General features: G+C 45.2%; 1 protein-coding gene across 3 annotated transcripts in view; it reads right to left on the reverse strand.

Annotated features, from left to right (window-relative positions):
• ST6GALNAC5 (ST6 N-acetylgalactosaminide alpha-2,6-sialyltransferase 5) overlaps nt 1-23,404 on the reverse strand; it is a 188,589-nt gene that overhangs the window by 7,889 nt on the left and 157,296 nt on the right. For 2 of the 3 annotated variants that reach the window (XM_084958685.1, NM_214436.1), the window contains 2 exon segments: nt 17,771-18,180; nt 9,916-10,023 (listed from right to left, as the gene is read on the reverse strand). In XM_084958685.1, coding sequence (XP_084814811.1) covers nt 9,916-10,023; nt 17,771-18,171 — 509 coding nt within the window. In that variant the 5' untranslated portion in view covers nt 18,172-18,180. 3 annotated transcript variants of the gene reach the window in all.

The following is a 23,404-nucleotide window of genomic DNA, read 5'->3' on the forward strand; positions in this document are numbered from 1 at the left end:
TCAGCCTGCCGCCTGCCGTCAGCTGTCGTCGACCGTAACATTCAGGGAGCCCTTCCTTCGGGAAGTTCAAGGTTATAATTCCCTAAGTCTTTTCTCAAGCCTGACTTTCTAAAGGCTGCCACGGTGTTTTTCTTCCTCCACCGGATCCAAGTGAAAACAACAAGAAGTACCAGCAGAATTTCCACATCAAGAGGCCACTGTTGTCAAAGGGAGGATTCTGGCACTCAGGTTGCTGTTCTGGGCCAGGAGAGGCTCTGGGTTGAAGGGGTGGGGGTGCGGAGCGTGACAATCACAGAGCCAGTTCCCCAGGTGGCTGCAGCCTGTCATCAGCCCTGCAGGGCCAGGGTGGGAACAAATCCTGCAGAATACTGGAAAGAAGGATTTTTTTTTTTTTCTTTACAGAGAAAGCAGGTAGGGAGAATGAAAGAACTAACATTTAGTGCATAGGAGGAGCTTTCAAGAAACACGATTGCCTGTGTTCCACCTCCACAGAGTCTGGTTTAATTGATTTGGAGAAGGTCCCAGGCATAGGTATTTAAAAAAGTGCCTCAGATTTGAGTATCAAAATAAAGAATGGCAGTACTGGATTATCAGTCCCATAAAATAAAATAAATATCCACGAGTCCATGATGATTTCAAGAAATTACTGAGTAAATAAATAAATGAGGGGGAAGAAACAGCACTTTTTTACATAATAATTCCAATTAATACATGTGGAAAGAATGAGGGAAGAGAAATTCACCCTCCTTAAGACAACACAGTAATTGTTGCAGGCAAGATGCACGAATGAAGGGAACACCAGTGGGGCAAAGATGAAAGGGAAATAGGTTATTTGCATAAAGTACCCCTCCAAGGAATTTATTAATGACAGTGAAAACCAGTAGCCTTATAATGCGTCAGCCCAGCAGACACCATTGTAACCAAGTGACCACGGTTAATACATCAGTGATAAGACCTTTTGAGGTCATGCACCTCTAGATTCGAGATGCTACTGCTTCTTCCGTCTCCTTCCCAGTAAGGCATGTTGAGAATAATGAGAAAACACCCCACAAACCCAGCGTGATGGGTACCCCACAGTAATGGCCAGAATTCTTCAAAAGTGTCAGAGTCAGAAGAGATAGCAAAAGACAGAGGGACTGTCACCGGCTGGAGGAGGCTATGGAGACATGATAAGTAAATGCCAGGGGATTCTGGGTTGGATCCTAGAGGAGATAAAGAATATGAGTAGGAAAAAGGGTGGGCACCGAGCAAAGTCTATCCCTTAGTTGAGAGTATTTTACCAGTGCTAATTTCTTAAGTTTTGACAACTGGACTGTAATGATACAAAATGTTAACACGAGGGGAAGCTGGGTCTGAAGGGTAAGAATGCTCTGTACCTTTTTTTTTTTTTTTAATTTTTCCTGTAGCCTAAAAATTTTTTAAAACCAAACATTTTAAAAAGGTAATAATGTTAACAGAAAAAGTTCCTTAGGAGGTTCTAATATGCAGCCAGGTCTGAGATGGCTGATTTAGTTAAGTACCTGCTAAATCTCAGGGTTTGGCTGATATCATCTTCTTTAGTCTCCATCAGGCGTCTAAGGTAAGTACCACTGTCCTGTGTGATGGATGAGCATCCAGCACCTAGGGAGAGCCCTGTGACTGGTTTAAGCACATGGCCCTTCTCAGGGGCCACCCAAGCTGCAGACTTGACCTTTTCAGCCCAAAACACAGCGCTCAGCGCTCCACATGGACTAACTTACTTAATCCTCACCCTGCCCCAGTGAAAATGGTACCGTTACGACTACCCCTGTTTTACAAATGAGAAAACTCATGCACAGAGAAATGTAAGAAGTTTCAGGACCCAGATTTGAACCAAAGCTGTACTCTTAAAAGTGAGGCTCTGTGTCTTGAAAAAAATTCATTGTCCCACCAGGTGGGTATCTGTGCTAATGGTCCCCAGGTTCCCATTGGGGTTGGCAGCACATGGCTGAGAGCAACTTGGTCTTGCTGCATCTGCCCAAGCATCCATCCATAGAGGTGCCGGGCTAGATGGACACTGTGAAGCCAGTCAGGGTGTGAAGCAGAGGACTCACGCTCACGTACAGTCCTGCCTACTGACACGAATGGCAGCAGACATTGGTAATGTGCCATTTTTTAATCTTCTCAAGCTAATATGTGCAATTGGAAAGAAACCTTTTATCATTAAGAAGTAAGGGTGGGGAGTTCCCTCCATGGCTCAGCAGTTAACAAACCCAACTAGGATCCATGAGGATGCAGGTTCTATCCCTGGCCTCGCTCAGTGGTGAAGGATCCAGTGTTGCCGTGAGCTGTGGTGTAGGTCGCAGACACAGCTCGGATCCCACGTTGCTGTAGCTGTGGTGTATGCTGGTAGCTGAAGCTCCAGTATGACCCCTAGCCTGGGAACTTCCATATGCCGTACATGCAGCCCTAAAAAGTGTGTGTATATATACACACACACTCACACATATGTAAATATATATATATATATATAAACACACACATAATATATAAACTATATTATATGTACACACAATATATAAACTATATTATATATACATACATATATTTATATATATATATAAAAACAGTGGATATTTCCCTTTCTGGGTATGATTTAGGTTGACCCTGATCCCTGAGCCTGGGCTGGACTATCTATAAGGCTACAGAGGTCCAGAGGAAAGAAGAGTCCTTTTGCCTCTCCTTAGAGCACTCACTTATCTCTCCAAACACGCTTTTATTTTTGGCATGGTAAGCAGCCCATAGAGCAGGTGGTCAGGGAATGTTTGAGGAATAGCTCTGAATCAACAGCTGTTAAGTGTCAAGGTTGTTGGGAAGCTGGCTTGCCTTAGGGGCCTCAGGGAGACTATGGAATATTCAGAAAAAAATGCTCCTCCCACAGGCCTCCCTACGCATGTGCTGTAGGCCCGTGAGCCCCGAGAGCCACCTTTATCTGGCCGCCTCCATTTCTTATCTTTTTTTTGACTTTTCTTTGCCTTTTTGCTTTTTTAGGACCGTACCTGCAAAATATGGACGTTCCCAGGCTATGGGTTGAATTGGAGTTACAGCTGCTGGCCTAAGCCATAGCCACAGCAACGTCAGATCAGAGCTGAGTCTTTAACCTACATCGCAGCTTCCGGCAATGCCTGATCCTTAACCCACTGAGCGAGGCCAGGGATCAAACCTGCATCCTCATGGATACTAGTTGGGTTTGTTTCCACTGAGCTACAATGGCAATGCCCCATTTCTTGTCTTTACAGCCTCTTTTTTTGGAAGGAAAGCTGCCCCACACTGTGAAAGCCAGGGGACTAACACTTGCATTTCTGGGGCACAAGGAACACCAAGGGCCAGCAGCTGTCCACCCTTCATGGGTCCAAAAGCCCATGAGTCGTCTGAATCCCCCCATAACTCAGGCATCCCTGGGGCTGGGGGCATAACATCTCTCAACAGGTCGATTGCACCCACGGGAGAGAGGAAAACACCCAGTGACTGGTAAGAGTTGGTTGAATTCTAGCAAAGGAAGAAGGAGAAATTACAGCAAAGTTAAGGGTCTACGAAAAAAATACAGTGCATCGTAAGTTCACTTCATAAAATGTGAACCACGTGCCTGCACTCCACTCTGTACCTGTCCTCCGTAAGCGTCTGATTCCACACAGTGGAACTTTTCCCTGTTATGCTGGCAGCTTTATTAATGTGCACTAGCTAATAACTCTAGCAGAATCAACTCTCTGATATTCATGATACCTTTGAGATGTCCTTCACATTATGGATGAGATATTAATTTAGTTCCATGACAGTGATCACTCTGAGTCATTACTCTGCTAATTAATACTCAAGAAATGATGGGTAACAGAGAGTTGTAAACTTGGTAATGTATTAAGTAGGACCAGAAATAAGATTATTAGGTAGCGTTTAAATGCTTGGCCCATTATTATCGCAAATAATTTACAATGGAAAATGAGATTAAAAATACTCACCATAACTTAGTTTGGAAAGCAATGATAACAGATCTTTTTCATTGCAATTTATAGTCTATCTAGAGAGAATGGATTTGACTTCCTCTATGGATATGGCATGATTTAAGGGTTTATATCCACATAATAATATATTTCGAGGCTGTCTCTGGTGCGACATGACATGAATTTTTTCCAGCTTTCTGAACACTGATGAGGCTGGAGTCCAGTGACAGAGGCAAGCTGGAAAATGATGCCTTGTGTCTGAGCCCCTCTGAGGACCCAGTACTGACTGGCCTTGGCTGGGAATGAATCGGTGGCCACCAGTGACTTCTCAGGACCGCTTGAAACCTGAACTGGCCACTTGCTCATTATATTCTCTCCTCTCCTGGCACTTCTTCTGATCTGGGAATAAATATCAAATCAGTCTCCTAAACACCGCCAAGGAAAGGAAGGTTTTTATTTATTCATTGGGTTAATCAATACTGAATGCATACTATGTGCCAAACACCACAGCAAGAGAAAGATATACATGGGGCTTAAGACAGGACCCTTCTTTTAAGGAGACTACAGGCTGATGAAGGAGATGGACAGGAGAGGCAGGGTGGAGGTGGCAGAGGGCCCAGGCGGGGCCCAGGTGGGTTTGACTCACACAGGAGGTCGTGGAAAGCTTGGAGGAGGAGGGCTGCTGCACTGGAAACCGTGGAGTGAGGGGTTCAGTGTTTGGGCTCTTGAGCCCTGGAGACCTGAATCAAATCCTAGCTCCATTACTTACCTGCTCCATGACCTTGGCCAGCTGTTTCTTGTCCTCAAGCTTTGTATGTAAAATGGCAATAATAATAATAACATTTATTGCCTGGGAATATCATAAAGGCTCAATGAAATGGTTTGTCAGGGTGAATCCACCCCCATTTCTTGGAAACCAGGCACTCATGGATTTCTCAGCTGTCTGCTCCCTAGGATAGAATGTAGTCACCCTCTCCCATTCCCCCTGCTCCCTATTCCACCCCCTATTCCACCTCCCTATTCCACCTAGTCCCCCTCTCCCTATTCCAGGTGCTCATGGATTTCTCAGCTGTCTGCTCCCTAGGATAGAATGTAGTCCCCGCCTCCCTATTCTCCCTATTCCATATGCTCATCTCATGCATATGGCAGCCAACAGTCCTTTTTGGGTCACTGCCACCCTAAGCTGATAGAAATGACTTTCTGTGCCTCAGTTTCCTTGGCAACAACAAGGTGATGATTAGATTGTCCTTAAAAGTATGTGAGAGTATGATTGAGATTAAAAAGCAGCAACATGACTGTATCTTAGACCAGCAGTTGTCAAGGTTGCCTAGGTTCTTATTTGCCCTGGGCCCTTTGTTAAAGGAGAGCCCATATGTAAGACAGAGAGAAGTCCATCTGCTTTGAGGGGCCAGTCTTGGTTCTTTGCCCTTGTTCTTCTGGATGGGGTCCTTAGAAGGCCAGAGCTGGATGCTTCAAGAAAGCCCTGTGGGTCAGAAACTACTGACAGGTGGAGCGCAGTTATTTTTTTCCCACAGGCGCCTTTTGAACCTTCTGCCCCTTGCGACTGAATCGTGGCCAAGTGACTCTGAAGATACTGAAGGCAGAAAGCCTGTCTCATTCATTTTCAATTATGTCCCCAAATGCCCCACACAAGTTAGTTGAATGAATCAGGGTCTCTGTGATTTACTCAGTAAATGACTCCTTTTGGGGGTCTTAGTTGTATCTCAAAGTCTGAAAAGGTTAATTTACCTCCCAAAGAGCCTTTGGCTGAAATCTGGCCCCATCTGCCTAACTCTTCATTTCAGTGAGCACTTTAAAGAAGCGATAGAGCAGGTGGTGCCCTGTGAGCAGCCCGTGTGGAGTCCTGCAGGGAGCTGGAGGCCATGTGAAGCCAGTTCTCAGTGGTGAGGAAAATGGGTGGGACCTGATACGCATAGGAGGCCTTAGTGCCCCTTCCCTTTGCAGCAGTCAGGCCCTCTCCCCCAACCGAGCACCATTCGTTAGGGCTTCTGGGCAGCTTCTTGCACAGGTTAATGGGTATTTATGCCTATAGATTAGTGGGTCCCCTTATCTGGTACATTTGTGCTTGCTCCACACACACCCAGACTGTGCCAAGCATTCCTCATCTACTACCTCATGGAATTATCATATAGACCCTGGAGGTAAGTACCAATGTCAGCATCATCTTGCAGATATGGAAACTAAAGCCTCAGAGACAGTTGTTAAGTAACTTGCCCAAGGCAACGAAGGCTCAGTGCGTTTGAGTAATTTTCTCAAGGCCACACAGCTTCTGAGAGGCAGAAATGGCTTGTTTTCACCCAGACAGACATCCTTTTACTATAGCATTGGAGGGAGAGCAGAGGAGAGGGCCATTCATTCACTCTCTATGTACAGAGCATCCGCTATCGGCCAGGTCAGGGCACATCTGCTGTCCTACGTACCAGGGTCCCAGCTGTGGGCTAAACACACCAATGTCTCTGCCCTCGAGGAATTTATGCTGGACTCAACCAGCTTGAGGTCTGTCATCTCCCGAAGTCTTTCTACTACTTTTGGCCTGGGGATCTCTTACCTCTTCAAGTCCTAGAGTGCCTGATACATGTACCTGATGGCCTTAGAGGTCTTAGCTTTGTTCACAATCAAGGCAAAAGGGGGAATGGTCAGACTAGGAGCAGGATTAACTCCTTTTTTTTAAAAAATATTTTTATTGATGCCAAATAATTTATTATTAAAGACTCTCTTGTTTCCTTCTTTTTTTTTTTTTTTTTTTCCTTTTTAGGGTTACACCTGCAGCATAGGTTCCCAGGCTAGGGGGCAAATCGGAGCTGCAGCTGCAGGCCTGTACCATAGCCACAGCCATGTGAGATCCAAGCCATGTCTGCCACCTACACCACAGCTCATGGCAATGCTGGATCCTTAATCCAGTGAGTGAGGCCAGGGATCGAACCCACATCCTCATGGATGCTAGTCAGGTTCTTAACCTGCTGAGCCACAATGGGAACTCCAGGATTAAATTCTAAGTCGCTTTTTCATTCTCTGGTGGTAGATACTGTTTACAAGTCATTTGGCTCCAAGTGGCTTTGCTGTGTTTGTCAGGTTTCTGTGTGGATCAGGCGTATCATGAACCTCTAAAAGAGAAGAGCTGTGAACTGCCCCAAATTCTTGGTATCTTTCAGGGCGACCCTCAAGTCCTTAGGATTATATTCATTATTTTATGTATCTTACAGTAATGTATTAGTAATACTTTTTTTTCTTATTTAAGAGCCATACCTGCAGCATATGGAAGTTCCCAGGCTAAGGGTCTAATTGGAGCTGCAGCTGCCAGCCTACACCACAGCCAAAGCCACCCCAGATCCGAGCTGTCTTTGTGACCTATACCATAGCTCACAGCAACACAGGATCCTTAACCCACTGAGCAAGGCCAGAGATTGAACCCGCATCCTCATGGATACTACTTGGGTTCATTACCGCTGAGCCACAGTGGAAACTCCCAATGTATTAGTATTATTCATGATTTTAATCATCTTTCCTGAGCACTAACTGTGTGCTGGGCACTGTGTCAAACATTTTACATTCATAGTTTCATTTAATCCTCACCATGACCTGTTTACTTCTATCAGTATTTTCTTAGGCCCATTTTGCAGATGAGGACAGCAAGGCTCAAGGTCACCAGTTGGGAACTGGGTGCCTGCTGGCTCAGCCCACATGTCCTGGACATGAAGATGAAAGGAACTTGGGAATCAGTCTGAGCTGCTCCTGCTCTCCCCCACTCTTATCATTCTTAGACAGGCACCAGGGCTGCAGAGGATGCTGTTTTTAGCCCACCCTCTGCTCCAGACAATACCCAGCACACTTCTCCACTTTCCCTGATGGGACCCCATGGTGGGATCTTTGAATTCCTGCCAAAAGCATCTGGTGAGAACAACTAAAGAACCTCAGAGCGGGTGGCAACCCACGATGCATGGACAGTAGCTTGACTTCCTTACCAGTGTCATTCTGTAAATTGTCCCCAGCCCACGAGCACGAAGTGGTGATGAAGTAACTCTAAGAGAAATGACAGGTTAACTTGCCTTTCATTTGTTTTCCATAATAAATGCAATATTTCCTTGCATACTTTAAGTCATGAACATTTCAATTTTATTCATGCTCTTCCTCTTAGACGTCCTAAGAGCAATACTGCATAATTATATCTGCCATCTAACTGTCAGCTTTGATGGCTGTTGGCCTGCCCATAGGTGCTGCTGCCACTCCACCTGTTGGTTTGAGGAGGCAGTGAGCTTTTTAATATGATTCTCCTTACTTTTTGGCATGTAGGTTAGAGAGGGAAACAAAGCGAGTACATTAAGGGATGAGGAACTGGGTGAGACTCTAAGCTCAGACTGGCCATGTACTGGGGCTGTTCCAGGCACTTTACATGTATTCCTTTATTTAATCCACCTACAACCTTATGGGGTAGAGTCTATTATTATCACCACATTCACTTCTAGCAGCGAGGAAACTGAGACACAGAGAGACTGAATGACCTGTGCCAGGTTGCACTAGGTTGGTAAGTGACCCGGCCGGGCTTCGAACCTGGGCAGTCTGGTTCCAGAACTCACACCCTTCCTTACGACACTGTCTCTGGGGAATGCATGAGTCCAGGTGGATTTCAAAGGCCTGGAGTGCCCACACCTTTGCTTTTCCCCTGTGACCTGATTCTTACGTATAAACAAGTACTCCTGCTGTGTTGCCTCTGGATTAAAAAGGGTGGGAGAGGGGAGTTCCCATCATGGCGCAGCGGAAATGAATCTGACTAGGAACCATGAGGTGGTGGGTTCAATCCCTGTCCTCACTCAGTGGGATAAGGAACAGGCATTGCCGTGAGCCGTGGTGTAGGTTGCAGACACGGCTCAGATCCTGCATTGCTGTGGCTCTGGCGTAGGCTGGCAGCTGTAGCTCCGATTTGACTCCCAGCCTGGGCACTTCCATATGCCATGGGTGCAGCTAAAAAAAAAAGTCAAAAAACAACAAAAAAAACCCCAACCGCTCCCCCAAGGGTGAGAGAAAGTGGCAAAGTAGTAACAGCATGATTAAGTATGTTTCACCATCCTTGCATCAAACCTCCAAATTGTAGGTTTTGCCTAAAGGCCCATGACCTGCAAGAAGCTATTGGGTTTAAAACACATGAAGGTATAAGCAAGCACACATTTGAATGATCAAGTTTAAAAAGTGCTCCCACCTAAGTTTTACTGTTTGAGGATCCAGGACTGAGGCCGTGTGCAGGTCATGCCTGAAAACTAGGCAGCTTTCTGAGTGTGTTGGTATCACAGCATTAGATTGCAGGGGAATTATCAATCGGGCTTCCACAAATCAGCCCCTGAATATTTTTCAGCTGCATCTGTGAGTCCACACCAAAGTCTGCCTGGGAACATGCCGCTGGGTAACTTCAGGTAGCAACAGAGATGTACGCATGTTCCCTTTAAAGTGATACATCAAAATAATTATATGCCTGTGCTTTTGGTCTTAGAAGCACAAACCAAGGCTACTGATGTGGAAAGGGAAGGAGACTCAGAGGAATTATTTTAATTTTAGAAAACAGGCCTTACCGTCAAAGAAATTGCCCTGTTTAATTCATTAAAAATTACCACACTCCTTTCAAATGAGAATAAAACGCATATTTCTTAATGCTTGTTCATTGTTAATATTATGCCAATTATTGCATTACTTTTGGTTGATAAATATTCAGAGGATAAATGAAGCCCGCAAGATGGATTAATTCTCCAGCCGTACAAACAAAAACTTTCAATATTTTATATCGCATAATTAAATGCTGTTTGTTGTTTCTCGAACCAGGACCAGGGACACGTTAATTAATCGCTTCAAGAAGACAGAAAGGCATGTCTTGTGGTTGGTATTTGGAATCAGATATTTATAAACCCTGCCCAGCACTGGTGATGGATTACACTAGCAGAATAAATCCTACCTGCAGAAGTCTGGGGGCACCATGCCATACACATTGATCCTGTCACAGAGCTCCAGGGCAATTGTCATGGTGAACCAGCCAGTGCTGAGCCAAGTGTTGGAGATCTTCCTGGAAGGAAGAACAAGGAAGTCTGCGAGCTGGCAAAATACTCCTCAGACCCACTTTATGTTAAATCTTTCTGGAACAAGGCTGACTACACACACACACACACACACACACACGCTTTCTCTCTCCACTTTGTAAATGGCTGGAACTTTACCAGATAGACCTCTGTTCCCAACACCATCATCTTCCACGATATGATGACAAATGATGATGCTCCATCGTGATGGATACTCAAGGTACTTCTTCACAGTCAAAGATGATGATCAATGTTTCAGTGTTTAAGTGTATAATACCATAATATCACCACTCAATTTCTTTTTTTTTTTTTTCCTTCTGTCTTTTTGCCATTTCTTGGGCCACTCCCATGGCATATGGAGTTTCCCAGGCTAGGGGTCTAATCGGAGCCGTAGCCACCGGCCTACTCCAGGGCCACAGCAACATGGGATCCGAGCCGCGTCTGCAACCTGCACCACAGCTCACGGCAACGCCGGATCCTTAACCCACTGAGCAAGGGCAGGGACCAAACCTGCAACCTTATGGTTCCTAGTCGGATTCGTTAACCACTGCGCCACGACAGGAACTCCTCAATTTCTTGAAAGATGACAATCCCCGTGTGTCAACTCTTTATTAACTAGAACACGTGACGAGTTATATTCTTTTTTTTTTTTCTCCAAGCAGGGTAGATAATGAAGAGCTTATTAAATATGAAGAAAGACAGTTGTATTTATCTATCAGTTGATCAATTGATCAAGCAAATGATAGAAGCTTGCCTTCAACTAGACTAACTGGCACCAACATCTTGACTGAATGTCTTTCCTTAGAAGTACATTCATTTGGGAAGGGGCTACGGGCCAGAGAAAAAGGGTCACAGGAATGCTCATGTTTCATGAAGAGTTTGCTCGATTTTACCTCACAGCAGTCAGAGAGCCCTCGGAAAAGTTTTCATTAGAAGACCCCAAATTGGCCGAATTGAAGGAGTGAATCTGTGAGTTACAATATTCATTCATTCGCCCATTCAAACATCCATATTGAGCTCTAACCTCATGCCAAGTCTAAGGGTAATTGTAGAGATGCAACATCAAGGTCTAATTTGACTCTTTGAGGATGACTCGGACTATTGTGGGATGCTGCTGTGGATATTAATTTCAATTCTTCAGGGGTTGCTGCTTTTCCTTTTTTTTTTTTTTCTTCAGTGCTTGTGGCATGGCTCATTAGCCAGTTTCAGACACCTTATCCCCAAGGTCAGACTGTCTGACTTTGTCTGGCCATAGCACCATATGTGATATGAATAACAGAGGTGGAGAAAGGCTTTTCTCCTCACACTGTGTAGCACCCTTTTTGAGAAGGCGGAGTTTTGGTTAAGCAGTTTGCATTATTGCCATTTCATATAAGGAATAATAACAACCAAAAAAAGGCATCCTTTTAAGAAGTCTTTTGTTTTGTCGCATAGCTGACAGGAATGGGTAATTTAGTCATTCCTGAGTTCCTGGCTTCAACTTTCTAGTTCTTCATCCCTTTAACTCCTTTTTATCTTCTGTTCCATTGCATCCTGACCCAGTAATATCCCAGGAAGGAGGAAGTACACTGAAAGATTCTAAAGATGGACATAACATGGACTTGTGTCTTGCCAGGTTCTACATCACCACCGAAGGACCTAAGGCCGGTTATTGCTGTTCTTTGAGCCTTGATTTCTTATCTAGAAAGCACGCCTGGGAAGCTCTATCTTCCTGGGCTATTGTGAGGACTAAAGGAGAGGACATCAGAAAAAGTATTTAGTCTGGAGGTCCCGTTGTGGCTCAGTGGGTTAAGAACCTGACTAGTCTCTATGAGGATGTAGGTTTGATCCACGGGTTAAGGCTCTGGCATTGCCGCAAGCTGCAGTGTAGATCACAGATGCGGCTCGGATCCACCGCTGCCAGAGCTGTGGTGTAGGCTGGCAGCTACAGCTCCAATTTGACCCCTAGCCTGGGAACTTCCATATGTCTTGGGTGTGGCCCTAAAAAGAAAAAAAAAAAGTGTCTGGTCTGGTGTGTTGATACATCAAGCTCCCTTCCTCCTCTTTGGGTGCTCGATTGGAGCAAATGAATTAAATAATTCAGCCTTCCCTCTTAGTGCTTTTTAACACAAAGCATTTGATATCTTTCCAGCATTCTTCTACTGGCTCTTGTGTAGGAGCCATCATCAGTAGTCAGGGCAGTAACTGGAAAATTCTGGAGCCTCCAGTCTATAGAGCTATTAAGAACCTTCTTTCTTTCTCACGAGGGCTATATATTCACAAGACCTTTGGGACTGAAGGAGGTGGGACAGAGTGGATCTGACTGCATGGGGGAGGGGAAGGGGAAGGGAAGGTGGTGGCTGTGACCTTGAGATGGCCAGTTGTTCTAGACTTGAACTGGGTGAGGGAATAAGTAGGAAGATATGAAGTCTGGAAGGAGAATGGGCAGCTCATGCATTTACACCCCCAGGTTCCTAATCCAGGAATCACACCCGCATTCCCACGCTTGGGAGTTGTAGGAAACACCATGAGGGCTTTTCCCAGCAGCTTCCTTTTATGGGATGCAGAAGAAATAAGAAGCCACTGCCTGGTCTCTGGAGGATGTGCCTCTACAGGAAAAGGTTTTGTGGGTAAAAATGGGGAGAATGCAAAGTGGGGGACTAAAGAAACCAAGGTGAAGCTTTCTTTAAAGAGCCGCTTAAAATTCCCCAGGCTTGTGAAATCATAGCCTTTTGGGATCACGTGCCATAGCAATGCAACCGCTTTGTGCTGTCTTTCTAAAAAGATCTGAACTCTTTTTCCAACAAAGGAATAGCTACTGTTTTTACACTTAATCAACTGTAATGAAGGAATATGAAGAGCTGTCATGTGCTTATTAGGGAAAATTATCAGATATTCTTTTATATGATGAAGTAACACACTGAGCTGATAATTCTATAGTGCACACTAAATTACAATTAAAGGCCTTTCTGCTCCACCAGAATCTCATTTATAATCTCTATGGAAATATCCTTCCTGCAGTTATTTCATTTATGCTTCTTTTATCTAATTACTATAATATTGGTTCTGAATCATATTTTCCTAATGTACCCTTATTCAATTATAAAGTTATTTTCAAGTACAGTTACTTTCTAATATCAAAGAATACCACTTGGCCATCTCTGTCATTTGTCATGCTTCTTAATTGCACATTGTTCCTGAGCCACTTTTTTTCTCCACTTTTAAGTAGGGTGAAACTTCCATAAATCAAAATCTATTGAATTATCCCATTTACTCAAAATATTAGCCTGAAATGAATGTCCTGATCATGAGATGTGCAAAATTAGATATTCCATACTTTGTGTATCTTTAATGCATGCTACTGTTTTGTTAGGTTTCAAGAAAAGCATACACAGAGGAAAGACTATTAGACCTTAAACATTTTGTGTTTTAGTTTGCAGAAATAGTTCTGAAGGGATATTTCTGACTTTGTTCTTCTAGCTTAGAATAGACTGCAGATTAAGAATATGGAAGTTCCCTTCGTGGCACAGTGGAAATGAATCCAACTGGGAACCATGAGGCTGTGGGTTTGATCCCTGGTCTCTCTCAGTGGTTTAAGGATCTGGCATTGCTGTGAGCTGTGGTGTAAGTCGCAGATGCAGCTTGGATCTGGTGCTGCTGTGGCTGTGGCTGTGGCCAGCAGCTGTAGCTCTGATCAGACTCCTAGCCTGGGAACCTCCATATGTCTTGGGTGCACCCCCTCCCCCCGAAAAAAGAGAATGTGGACATATGAGGAGTTCCTGTCATGGCTCAGAGGAAATGAATCTGACTAGTACCCACGAGAATGCAGGTTCGATCCCTGGCTTTGCTCAGTGGGTTAAGGATCTGGCATTGCTGTGAGCTGTGGTGTAAGTCGCAGATGCAGCTTGGATCTGGTGCTGCTGTGGCTGTGGCTGTGGCCGGCAGCTGTAGCTCTGATCAGACTCCTAGCCTGGGAACCTCCATATGTCTCGGGTGTGGTGACCCCCCCGCACTCCCCCAAAAAAGAAAATGCATGTATGAGGAGTTCCTGTTGTGGCTCAGTGGAAATGAATCTGACTTGTATTCATGAGGATGCAGGTTCGATCCCTGGCTTTGCTCAGTGGGTTAAAGATCTGGAGTTGCTGTGGCTGTGGCTTAGGCCAGCGGCTACAGCTCCGATTCAACCCCTAGTCTGGGAACCTCCATATGCTGTGGGTGCGGCACTAAAACGACAATATACATATATAGACACATGAGACTAATGAGGCAATATTACCTTCTTTAAGACAGTTTTCTAAAAGTAAAAGACAGAGTCTAGAAGTAACAATGTACTTTGGCATCCTACAATCCATCAATGTGATTCTCTGAATAGGGACTGTGTAGATCCTGGTAGGTGGAAGGGACAGCGGGTAGCTGATCCTTAAAATTTTGTCTCTCTTGCTACCATCTGAACTCAGGTCCGGTAAGCAGAACATTTTCACTGGTCAGAATTTCATGCATTTAGTGAGTGAGCTATGTCTCGATGTGAGAATGCTTCCTAAAGATCTAAAGGTGGGATGACTAGTCTCCAGGTTATCAACGTACTCTCTTAAGAAGATGCAGAGCAATGTGTAATTATCCCAAATGGCTAACGCTGCACAGTGTTTCAGGAATACTTGAATTTAGCAAACTAAAAAGAATTAAACTAAAAAGAGAGAAGTGTTTTTTACCAAAGAGTGTTTCTTCTTATTTTGAATTTCCCAAGCAGAAAATATGAAACTGTTTCTCCTTCCCTTAAAAAAATGTTTTCTTGGCTAAATAACTCCTTCAAATGAGCAACAGTCTCTCTTCCTTGTAGGTTTTAAAGGACAATAAATAACTGGATTTCATGACAGCTTGTGATGACTACCAGGATCTTCCATGTGACCTACTGGCTGGGCTAACTGTGGAGTCACCTGGGCCTCCAGGTAAGGAGGCCACAGTGTCAGCAGCCACCAGATGCCATGCCCACCCTTGCCTGGGCCAGCCCTCACCTGGTCACAAGATTTCCAGGATTTCAGAAGAAAGCTCTTCCCTGCAAAGAATCTGGGGATGATGGGCTTTGGTCTTTCTTTAAGACTCTCTTCTCCACAATGAGCTTCTAAGCAAACCAAAAGGATTTAGTACTTCATATTCTTTATTTCATTCATAAAATCTCTTTACTTTTAAGATAAGAAATTGACTCAGCAACAGTTTTTGTAACATAGGGGAGGAATTACATCATTAAATGTGTACTGATTATAAAAGTATCTGTCTTAGAAGTAAGGAAATGAGGAAATTTAATTATTAGGCCAGTCCTATCAGGCCTGGTCACTATGTCCTTTCCACGTGTGAGGTCACCGAAAGGCTAAATATCTTGTCCAAGGTCATATAACTAGTGAGGGATAAAGTCAGAACCCCAACCCAAAGCTATGTATTCAGACTGCACTGTACTGCTCCTTTCAATACCTGGCTGGTCTTTTCTTCACCTGGATTGGGCTGACTCCTGACTCTCTCTGTATCATCTCAGACCACTCCCTGCCAGCCCTGACTGCAGCCACAAGGACTTTTCTCCAAATCCCTGCCTGTTCTTCCACCTCTGAGCCCTTGTACCCATAAGGATAGTTCTCTCTCCCCTTTTCAGGTTCTTCTCTACCTGGATAAATACTGGGGCCTCAGCTTAAACACACCTTTTTTGGAAAGTTTTTCCATCATGCCCTCATGTCCTAGACCAGTGTTTTTCAAAAAAATTTTTTTGCATTTTTTTTTTTTTTTTTTTAGGGTCACACCTGCAGCATATGGAAGTTCCCAGGCTAGGGGTTGAATTGGAACTGCAGCTGCCAGCCTATACCCCAGCTCACAGCAATGCCGGATCCTCAACTTTCTGAGCAAGATCAGGGACTGAACCCACGTCCTCATGGATACTAGTCAGGTTTGTGACTGCTGAGCCATGACTGGAACTCCCCTTATCAAAATACTTTGATCTAGAGTGAGAAATATATTTTACATCATGATTGATCATATATGCTCATGGGTATTATATATGGCTTTCATTTCATTTTATTCTTTTTAAAATGTGCGAGTCAGTGGTTTTTAGTATATTTACAGGGTTGTACCACTTCCATCCCTATCTAGTTCCAAAACAGTATTATCACCTCAAAAGGAAGTCCCTTAGGAGTTCCTGACATGGCTCAGTGGTCAATGAATCTGACTACTATCCATGAGGATACAGGTTCAATCCCTAGCCTTGTCCAGTGGGTTAAGGATCTGGTGTTTCCATTGGCTGTGGTGCAGGTTGCAGATGTGGCTCGGATCCTGCATTGCTGTGGCTATGGTGTCGGCCAGCAACTACATCTCCAATTCAGCCCCTAGCCTGGGAACCTCCATATGCTGTAGGTGCGGCCCTAAGTAAAGAAGCCCTTGTGTATGTACATTTATATGTTTCAAATTAAAACTAATTTTATTCCATGGAATAATACTTTGCCTTACTATTTGGAATGAGTGCTGATACTATCTTGTTTTATTCCATTCTATTCCATTCTTTCCATTACATTAAAAAAAAAAAAAACAAAAAACTACCTTGCAATGACTCACTACATTCACCCAATGTCCTATTACTGAGTTGTAACTATCAGCTTGTAAGCCTTGCCCTAGACTACGGCAGGTCTCCCTGTCCTACAAGTCAGAGCACCATTTTCTTCCCCTCACATGACCTAGCACCCTGGCCACTAAGTGCTGAACGGCTGCCCTCCTTGTAAGACTGTATCCTGGGGGAACAGGGTCTAGATCTGCCTTATTTTTGATAGTATCCCCAGTGCCCCGTGCAGTGAGGTAGTAGGTATCTGTTGACTGAATAAATATTTCCCTTTGAAAGAAAAAAAATAACCCATACACCTGTTTTTGGTTAGTGTTCGCACAAGTACAAAGAAATACAATAAACCAGTATCATCAGTATCTTGCAATTACTACCAGTGTAAGCCAGCAATGGTGTCACCTCTTCCTCCAAAATAGGGATGTGGCCCTGATTTATCCACATAAATGTCTTAGTGCTTCCTTTCACTTTGCCCTATAAATTCAGCTTGAGTAGCCCAGTCTCCAGGAGGACCCTACTGATGACCTCCATCCATGGCATGAGCAGTAGGGCCACAATAAAAAGCCCTGAGCAAAAGCTTTAAAAAAAAAAAAAAGAATGAAATAATGCATTTGCAGCAACACGGATGGCCCTAGAGATTATCATCCTAAATTAAAGGAAAATATCATATGATATCACTTATATGTGGAATCTAGAAAAATGACATAAATGAACTTACAAAACAGAAACAGACTCACAGACATAGAAAACAGACTTGTGGTTCCCAAAGGGAAAGGAGGCAGAGGGATAAATTAGGAGTTTGAGATTAACAGGTCCATGCTATTTTATATAAAATAGGTAAACAACTAGGAACTACTATATCGCACTGGGAACCATAGTCAGTGTCTTGTAATTACCTATAATGGAAAAGAATCTTTAAAATAATATATAGATGTCATATATAGATGTATATCCACATATAGGTATATATATAACTGAATCATTATTCTGTACATCTGATACTAACACAACATTGTAAATTAACTATATACTTCAATAAGAAAAAGGGTTACAAAATTAAAAGCAAAAGAAACTTCAGGAGATAAGCAAGGACATTGCCCCTCCCTCTTCCGTACCCCTGCCACCTGCTCCCCAGCCCCCCCCCGCCTACTCCCGAGGCCTGGTACCTGTCTTTGCCGGTCTCGCGCTTGAAGAGCTCATCAAACTGCAGCATCTTGTGGCGCGTGATCATGAAGGCCTTCAGCCGGGGCAGCACCTGGCTCAGGAGCTGCAGGTTGTTGTAGACCTGGCCCTTGCCGTCGCGCCGCATGTAGCTGCTGGGGCCCCAGAAGATGAACACGGTGCCCTGGCTGACGTTGAGCAGGTCGTGGCGGTTGCGCAGGATGCGCTGGATGCTGGAATGCGCGATGACCCTCAGGCTCGTGCGGTTGCCCACGTCTCGCCCGTAGCCCCGCGTCGGGGCATCGTTCATGCGGATGACACACTCCGTCTTGTCAATCTGGGGGCCTTGGTGGCTGCGCAGCAGATGCCCTGAGCTCGTCACCAGGGCACAGTCCCTGCAGTGCATTTTCAGGGGCTGGAGGAAAGGGGAGAAGGACTCCATCAGCGTCAACACTGTCTTGGCACCAGCGAGTCACTTCCCGCCTCAGAGGGCTGCCCATTTTCTCTCTCCCCTTCCCATGCCAGAATGCCTCCCTTCTGCTATAATCTCAAAAACCCTTACCTTCTCTTCCAAAATGCAGAGGGGAAGAGAGCTGGCACTGACCTGTCAAACACTGAGCTCTGAGCTTTACTGATGTTAAAAGATCAAATCATTGTATCAACCCAGCAAGCTTGCTCTTACCGTCCTTTTACAGATGAGGCTACTCAGGCTCAGAGATGATAAAAAAAAAAAATTGCCTAAAGGGGCATAGCTAGCAAGTAATGAAGTCACGCTTTCAAACCCAGGTCTTTCTGAATCCAAAGTTACCACTAAGTTGAAGAAAAGGCTATACTGCAATTGGCTGTGGCACCAGTTTTGACACTCTTAACTCACCTTACTGGAAGTTAAGCATATATCAGTATTTTTGGATGCTGTACCAATATGTTTATCTTAAACAGACATTGTCTAAGCATCACATGACAAAAGGCATGCAAGTTGTAGCCCCTCAGATGCTATAATTTTGCGATGCCAATTAGGATAGCTTCTTCCCTTTTAAGGGGAGAGGGAGAGGAACTGAGTTGGTCCACCTTCAGAAATGTAAAGAAAGCCTCGAGCACATCCAGTGCCCACAGGCTCTGTGGAAGTCATGGCCGTGCAGTGCCCACCAGGGACAGTGCCAATGCCAATGCTCATTTCAACTCCTTGAGCTTGTGAGCTGCCTTCTGAATACCTACATTCTTACAAATTAAGCATTTCCCTGTTCATGTTTCATGAGAAATATCTCTCAGTAGCTGTTTGAAGACAATGTAATTAGGGCCTGAGGCCAAGGCCAGCAAGTGCACAAGAAAGTGACAATCGAGAAGGTCCTGAAGGAAAGTTGCCCTCTTAGATTTTCCCCAGAGCCCCTGCTCTTCTTCCCTATTAACTTGAACAGGACACACTGCTTCCCGGCACAATCCCAGGAAATGGGATCCAACTTGGTGCTGCATGTATGCGGTCTGGTGTTTACTCTGGGAGTTTCCTGAGCCATCGCTCTGTCTTCAGAACCAGACAGAGAGCCCTGGAGGGCGGCCACTTTCCATCACTGCAGAGTGGCCAAGGGCACCCATCCTGAAACCTCACCTGTTGGGTCCAGCCTTGTCTCTCTCACTGTTGACCATGGGGCCTTGGCAAGTCATTAACCTCCACGGGTCTCAGGCTTCTCATATTTAACTGAGCATAATTAGTGCTCCATTCCACTTTGGTAGAATGGAAATACACCCAGTATCAGGTGGAGCCATTTGAAATTGCCAATATTTGACCAGCAAAAGTAGAAACTGCACAGGATTGAACCCAGTCCTTACCACGGGACCTGGCACAGTGTCATTCAGTAAGCGATGGCCGCTGTTGGGATGATCAGGCCAGGCAGAGCTCGGTGTAGGTACACACTAAGTCAGCATGTACTGATCACTCCAGGTTGATAACTGACCCATGGGCTTATGAATGGCGGCAATTCTACCCTGCAAATTCTTATCATGCACTTGACATCCAGTTACACTTGGGTGACAGACGTGGTGCTGGGCAGTGAGAATGCGAGTGGATTGGAAAAAGAGAACCCCTTAAAGTTTATACTCTGAAGGGGGGCAGCAAGTCAGTAAAGATGTGCAGTACAATGTAACACAGTGGAAGGGCTGTGCCACAGTATTAGTAAGGCGGGGGTGCTGTTGAGAGCACAGCAAGGCTGGGGGCACAAAGGAAAGAGCCATCCTCTTAGTTAATAATCCTGGATGTTCTCTGTGTGGCAGGCACTGTTCTGAACTTTATAGATAATTGCACTGATTCTTCAAATAACCCTATAAGAAAGATACTACATTATCCCTGGCATTTTACTGATGAGAATATTGAGGGGGTAGAAAAGTAACCCAGTTTATAGGGGGTTGCTTGGGTTTTAGCATTGAAAGTCCTGTGTTATGGGAGACCTCCACTCATGTAGAGAACCACTTAAAACATTCCTATAGGAGTTCCCATTGTGGCGCAGTGGTTAATGAATCCGACTAGGAACCATGGGGTTGCGGGTTCAATCCATGGCCTTGCTCAGTGGGTTGAAGATTCAGTGTTGCTGAGAGCTGTGGTGCAGGTCGCAGACGCGGCTCGGATCCCACGTTGCTGTGGCTCTGGCGCAGGCCGGCGGCTAGAGCTCCAATTCGACCCCCAGCCTGAGAACCTCCATATGCCGCGGGAGCAGCTCAAGAAAAGGCAAAAAGACCAAGAAAAAAAAAAATTCCTACAAAGATGACGGGGGTCTCTGCAAATAGCATATTGCTATAGGATGATTAGGGTCAGAAGCCCCAGCATCTAAAGCAGACTTTATCACATGTCAGATACTTAACTTTCTCACCCCTAGAACAAAGGGAGGGTCAACTAGATATCTATGGCCAGTTGACATTCATTCGTTCACTCATTTAAAAGACATTTATTGAGCACTTAATACCCCCTGAGGTACTGTATAACTCAGTACATTTGCTTAATAAGGTCACTTTGTATGATTTCATTCCACTGGACCAAATTTCTTTGGCCATTGGAACCTGCTTTTTCTCATCAGACTCACCTAGAAATATCATCCCAAATGTTCTAGCTTGATGTCTAATTTGAAGACCCTGTGCTCATTTTTTTCTGGGGAAAACATTCTGAAGAAAGTTTCTAGCATCTCTCTCCCCCATAATGAATTACTCTGCTGTGAGTCTCAGAGCATAGGCTGCTTGGCAGATGAAACTGGTAAAGCTTCTGGAAATCCCAAGGCCTTCTCTCTTTCTCTCTCTTTCACCTGTGCCCATGCGAGGCCGGGTGAAGACCCTTTCAGTAACCTCCAAGGTTCCTGACTGTGCCATTCTGACTTCTGTCATTACTGGGCACCATCAGAACATGCCGGAGTCCACCCGATCCCAGAAAGCCCTGCTCATGATTCCTGCCCACCTGCCTGAGTTCTGAGCTATTGGTTACCTCGGGCACCAACACTCTCTGTGATGTGCAGATGCACCAAACAATGCAAAAGAGATCGAAGTCTGAATTATGCCTTGAGTGCTTTCTGGTCGGTGGTGCCAATAAAATGACAATAGCTGTTCTAAACATAATGTTACACTTCCCGCAGTTGAGAAGAGCCTATACCTTCTTGCCCATCTAGAGGCGGAAATGAAGTCTGAAAGGCTGAATCACATCCAGAGGTGGAAATGAAGTCTGCATTCAAGGGACTCATCGTATCTTGGGAGGCAGAATGTCTGAAAATTTTACAAACTGGGAGACCCCGGTTCTTGGGGCGTTGAGGGCTCTGAGACAGCCATGTGCCCCCGCATCGTAGTACTGTTATCATCCGGAGGGTCTTAATGATATGGGTGGTAATAGTCATGCCTTGGTGAGTTAGGATTCCTGATGCTCTATTTACACGTTCTTCCCTGAAGTGCTCAGATGCTGGGCTGATGAATCACTCAGCAGAGCGTGGGAAGGTGAACTGAAGGCTGTGCTGTTGGGCCTGGGAGATAAACCCCCCCCCCACCAAGGACACAAGAGGGGAGGTGGCTCCCAGGGAACTCCCTGCCTACCTCCTCAACCTTCTCTCTAATTTCTGCACAGCCTTCTGCCTCTCTGATTCTGAGACCATTTTCCTTAAGAGCCCCACTGGGTAGGGTGTTCTGCTCTTTGCTAGGAAACATGGGTACCTGAATTTAGGTCACTCCCACCTTGGTGAGCTCTCTTGCCACCTGACCCAGTAAAAAGCACTCACTTCATATGGAATAGATAGATGGGTTGATAGGTGAGTGAATGAAACTCAACCTCCGAGCTTCTCTGTCCTCTGAGAAAACTTACATACATAAAGAGAAGACGCAATGTGGTGCCCTAACCACCAATTTGCCTGCGGCTTTATGTACTAACGCCATGGAGACATGCAGGGGAGGGCCCTGTGGAAGCTTCTGTCTGCAGAGAAGGAGGCTGTGGCCATTTGCCTCAGGGCAGCCACTTGGCCCAGGGAGCTGTAATGGCCAGAGCCCAGGGCACTGCTTGGAATTAATGGCTGACTGGGAAAATGGCCCAGGACACAGTAAGGGCCATTAAACCCAGCCAGTTATTAATCCCCAGTAAGAGCTTGATGCCAAGGTCATTAGAGCTGTTGGGCGGTGAAAAATGCCGAGGAAAATCTACAAGGCACGGAGGAGTTGCCCCTTCTCCAGGCCACTGATGCTCAGAGCAGCAGCACAGGCCCCAGGGGCGCGGTTTACAGGAGCCTGTGGGAGGCAGGCGGGCTGGCTGAGCAGATGGAGTGGGGGGCACATACAGAGCTGGCACATACAACATGTACCCTTTTATTTTTGCTGTCACTTTTGCTTTTTGATCCCAGGTAAGGATTTGTCCTCATCCTGGTTCCCAGGACAGTGGCTGCAACTTACTGGGGGCTCATGAATGTTCTAGAATATTTTAGAAGGTGTGAATGAGTCTCTCCATTCTCTCCATCCCCCATTCCTGGAAAAAAAAAAAAATCAAGGAATAGGGGAGAATGACAACTTTCATCACAACTCACTCCTCTGGGCCTCAGTGACAGGAGCAATTCCTGCTTGAAAAGGCACGCTCCGGGAATCAAGGTTTGATTTCTGTCACAGCCCAAAGAGCAAGTGCAGAAGGAATTCTCCCTGTGACCCAGCTGATGCCTCCTGAGCCTTTCTCAAAAGGACAGACCGGGCCAAGTCAAATTAAACCTGACACCTAAAACGCTCAGTGATGTCCTTGCAAACACTGGCAGCAGGGCAGTCTCAGGCTTCACTTTTTAAAATTCTGATTTATTTGGCAGAGGGAAACGTTCCTCAGAACATAATGTCCATTAGCTCAGTAATGAGACCAGTCTTGCTCTGGGAGCTGGCTGTTGGTCTGGAGCAAACATAAGATATATTAAACGGCTTCAGGTGTTTCAAGAATCTCTGCACTTTCCAATCTGATGTTTTCCTGTAATTACTGGGCCTTTATTAGCTGTCAATCTCAGTTCAGCCTGACACAGGGTATAAGCCATTCTGGTTATTTAATATGATTCACTGGAAAAATGTTACTCTTCCAAGCGGCTCCTCTCCCTTTGATTTAATGACAAGCCCAGTCATCAGCCTTCACAGCCAAGAAGTCCTGCTCTCCCCTCCTAATG

This window comes from Sus scrofa, chromosome 6 (assembly GCF_054392235.1).
Source record: "Sus scrofa isolate SSC_HxYL_T2T_F1_AM1 chromosome 6, Sscrofa_HxYL_maternal_Yorkshire_Landrace_v2.0, whole genome shotgun sequence".
Lineage (NCBI taxonomy): Eukaryota > Metazoa > Chordata > Mammalia > Artiodactyla > Suidae > Sus > Sus scrofa.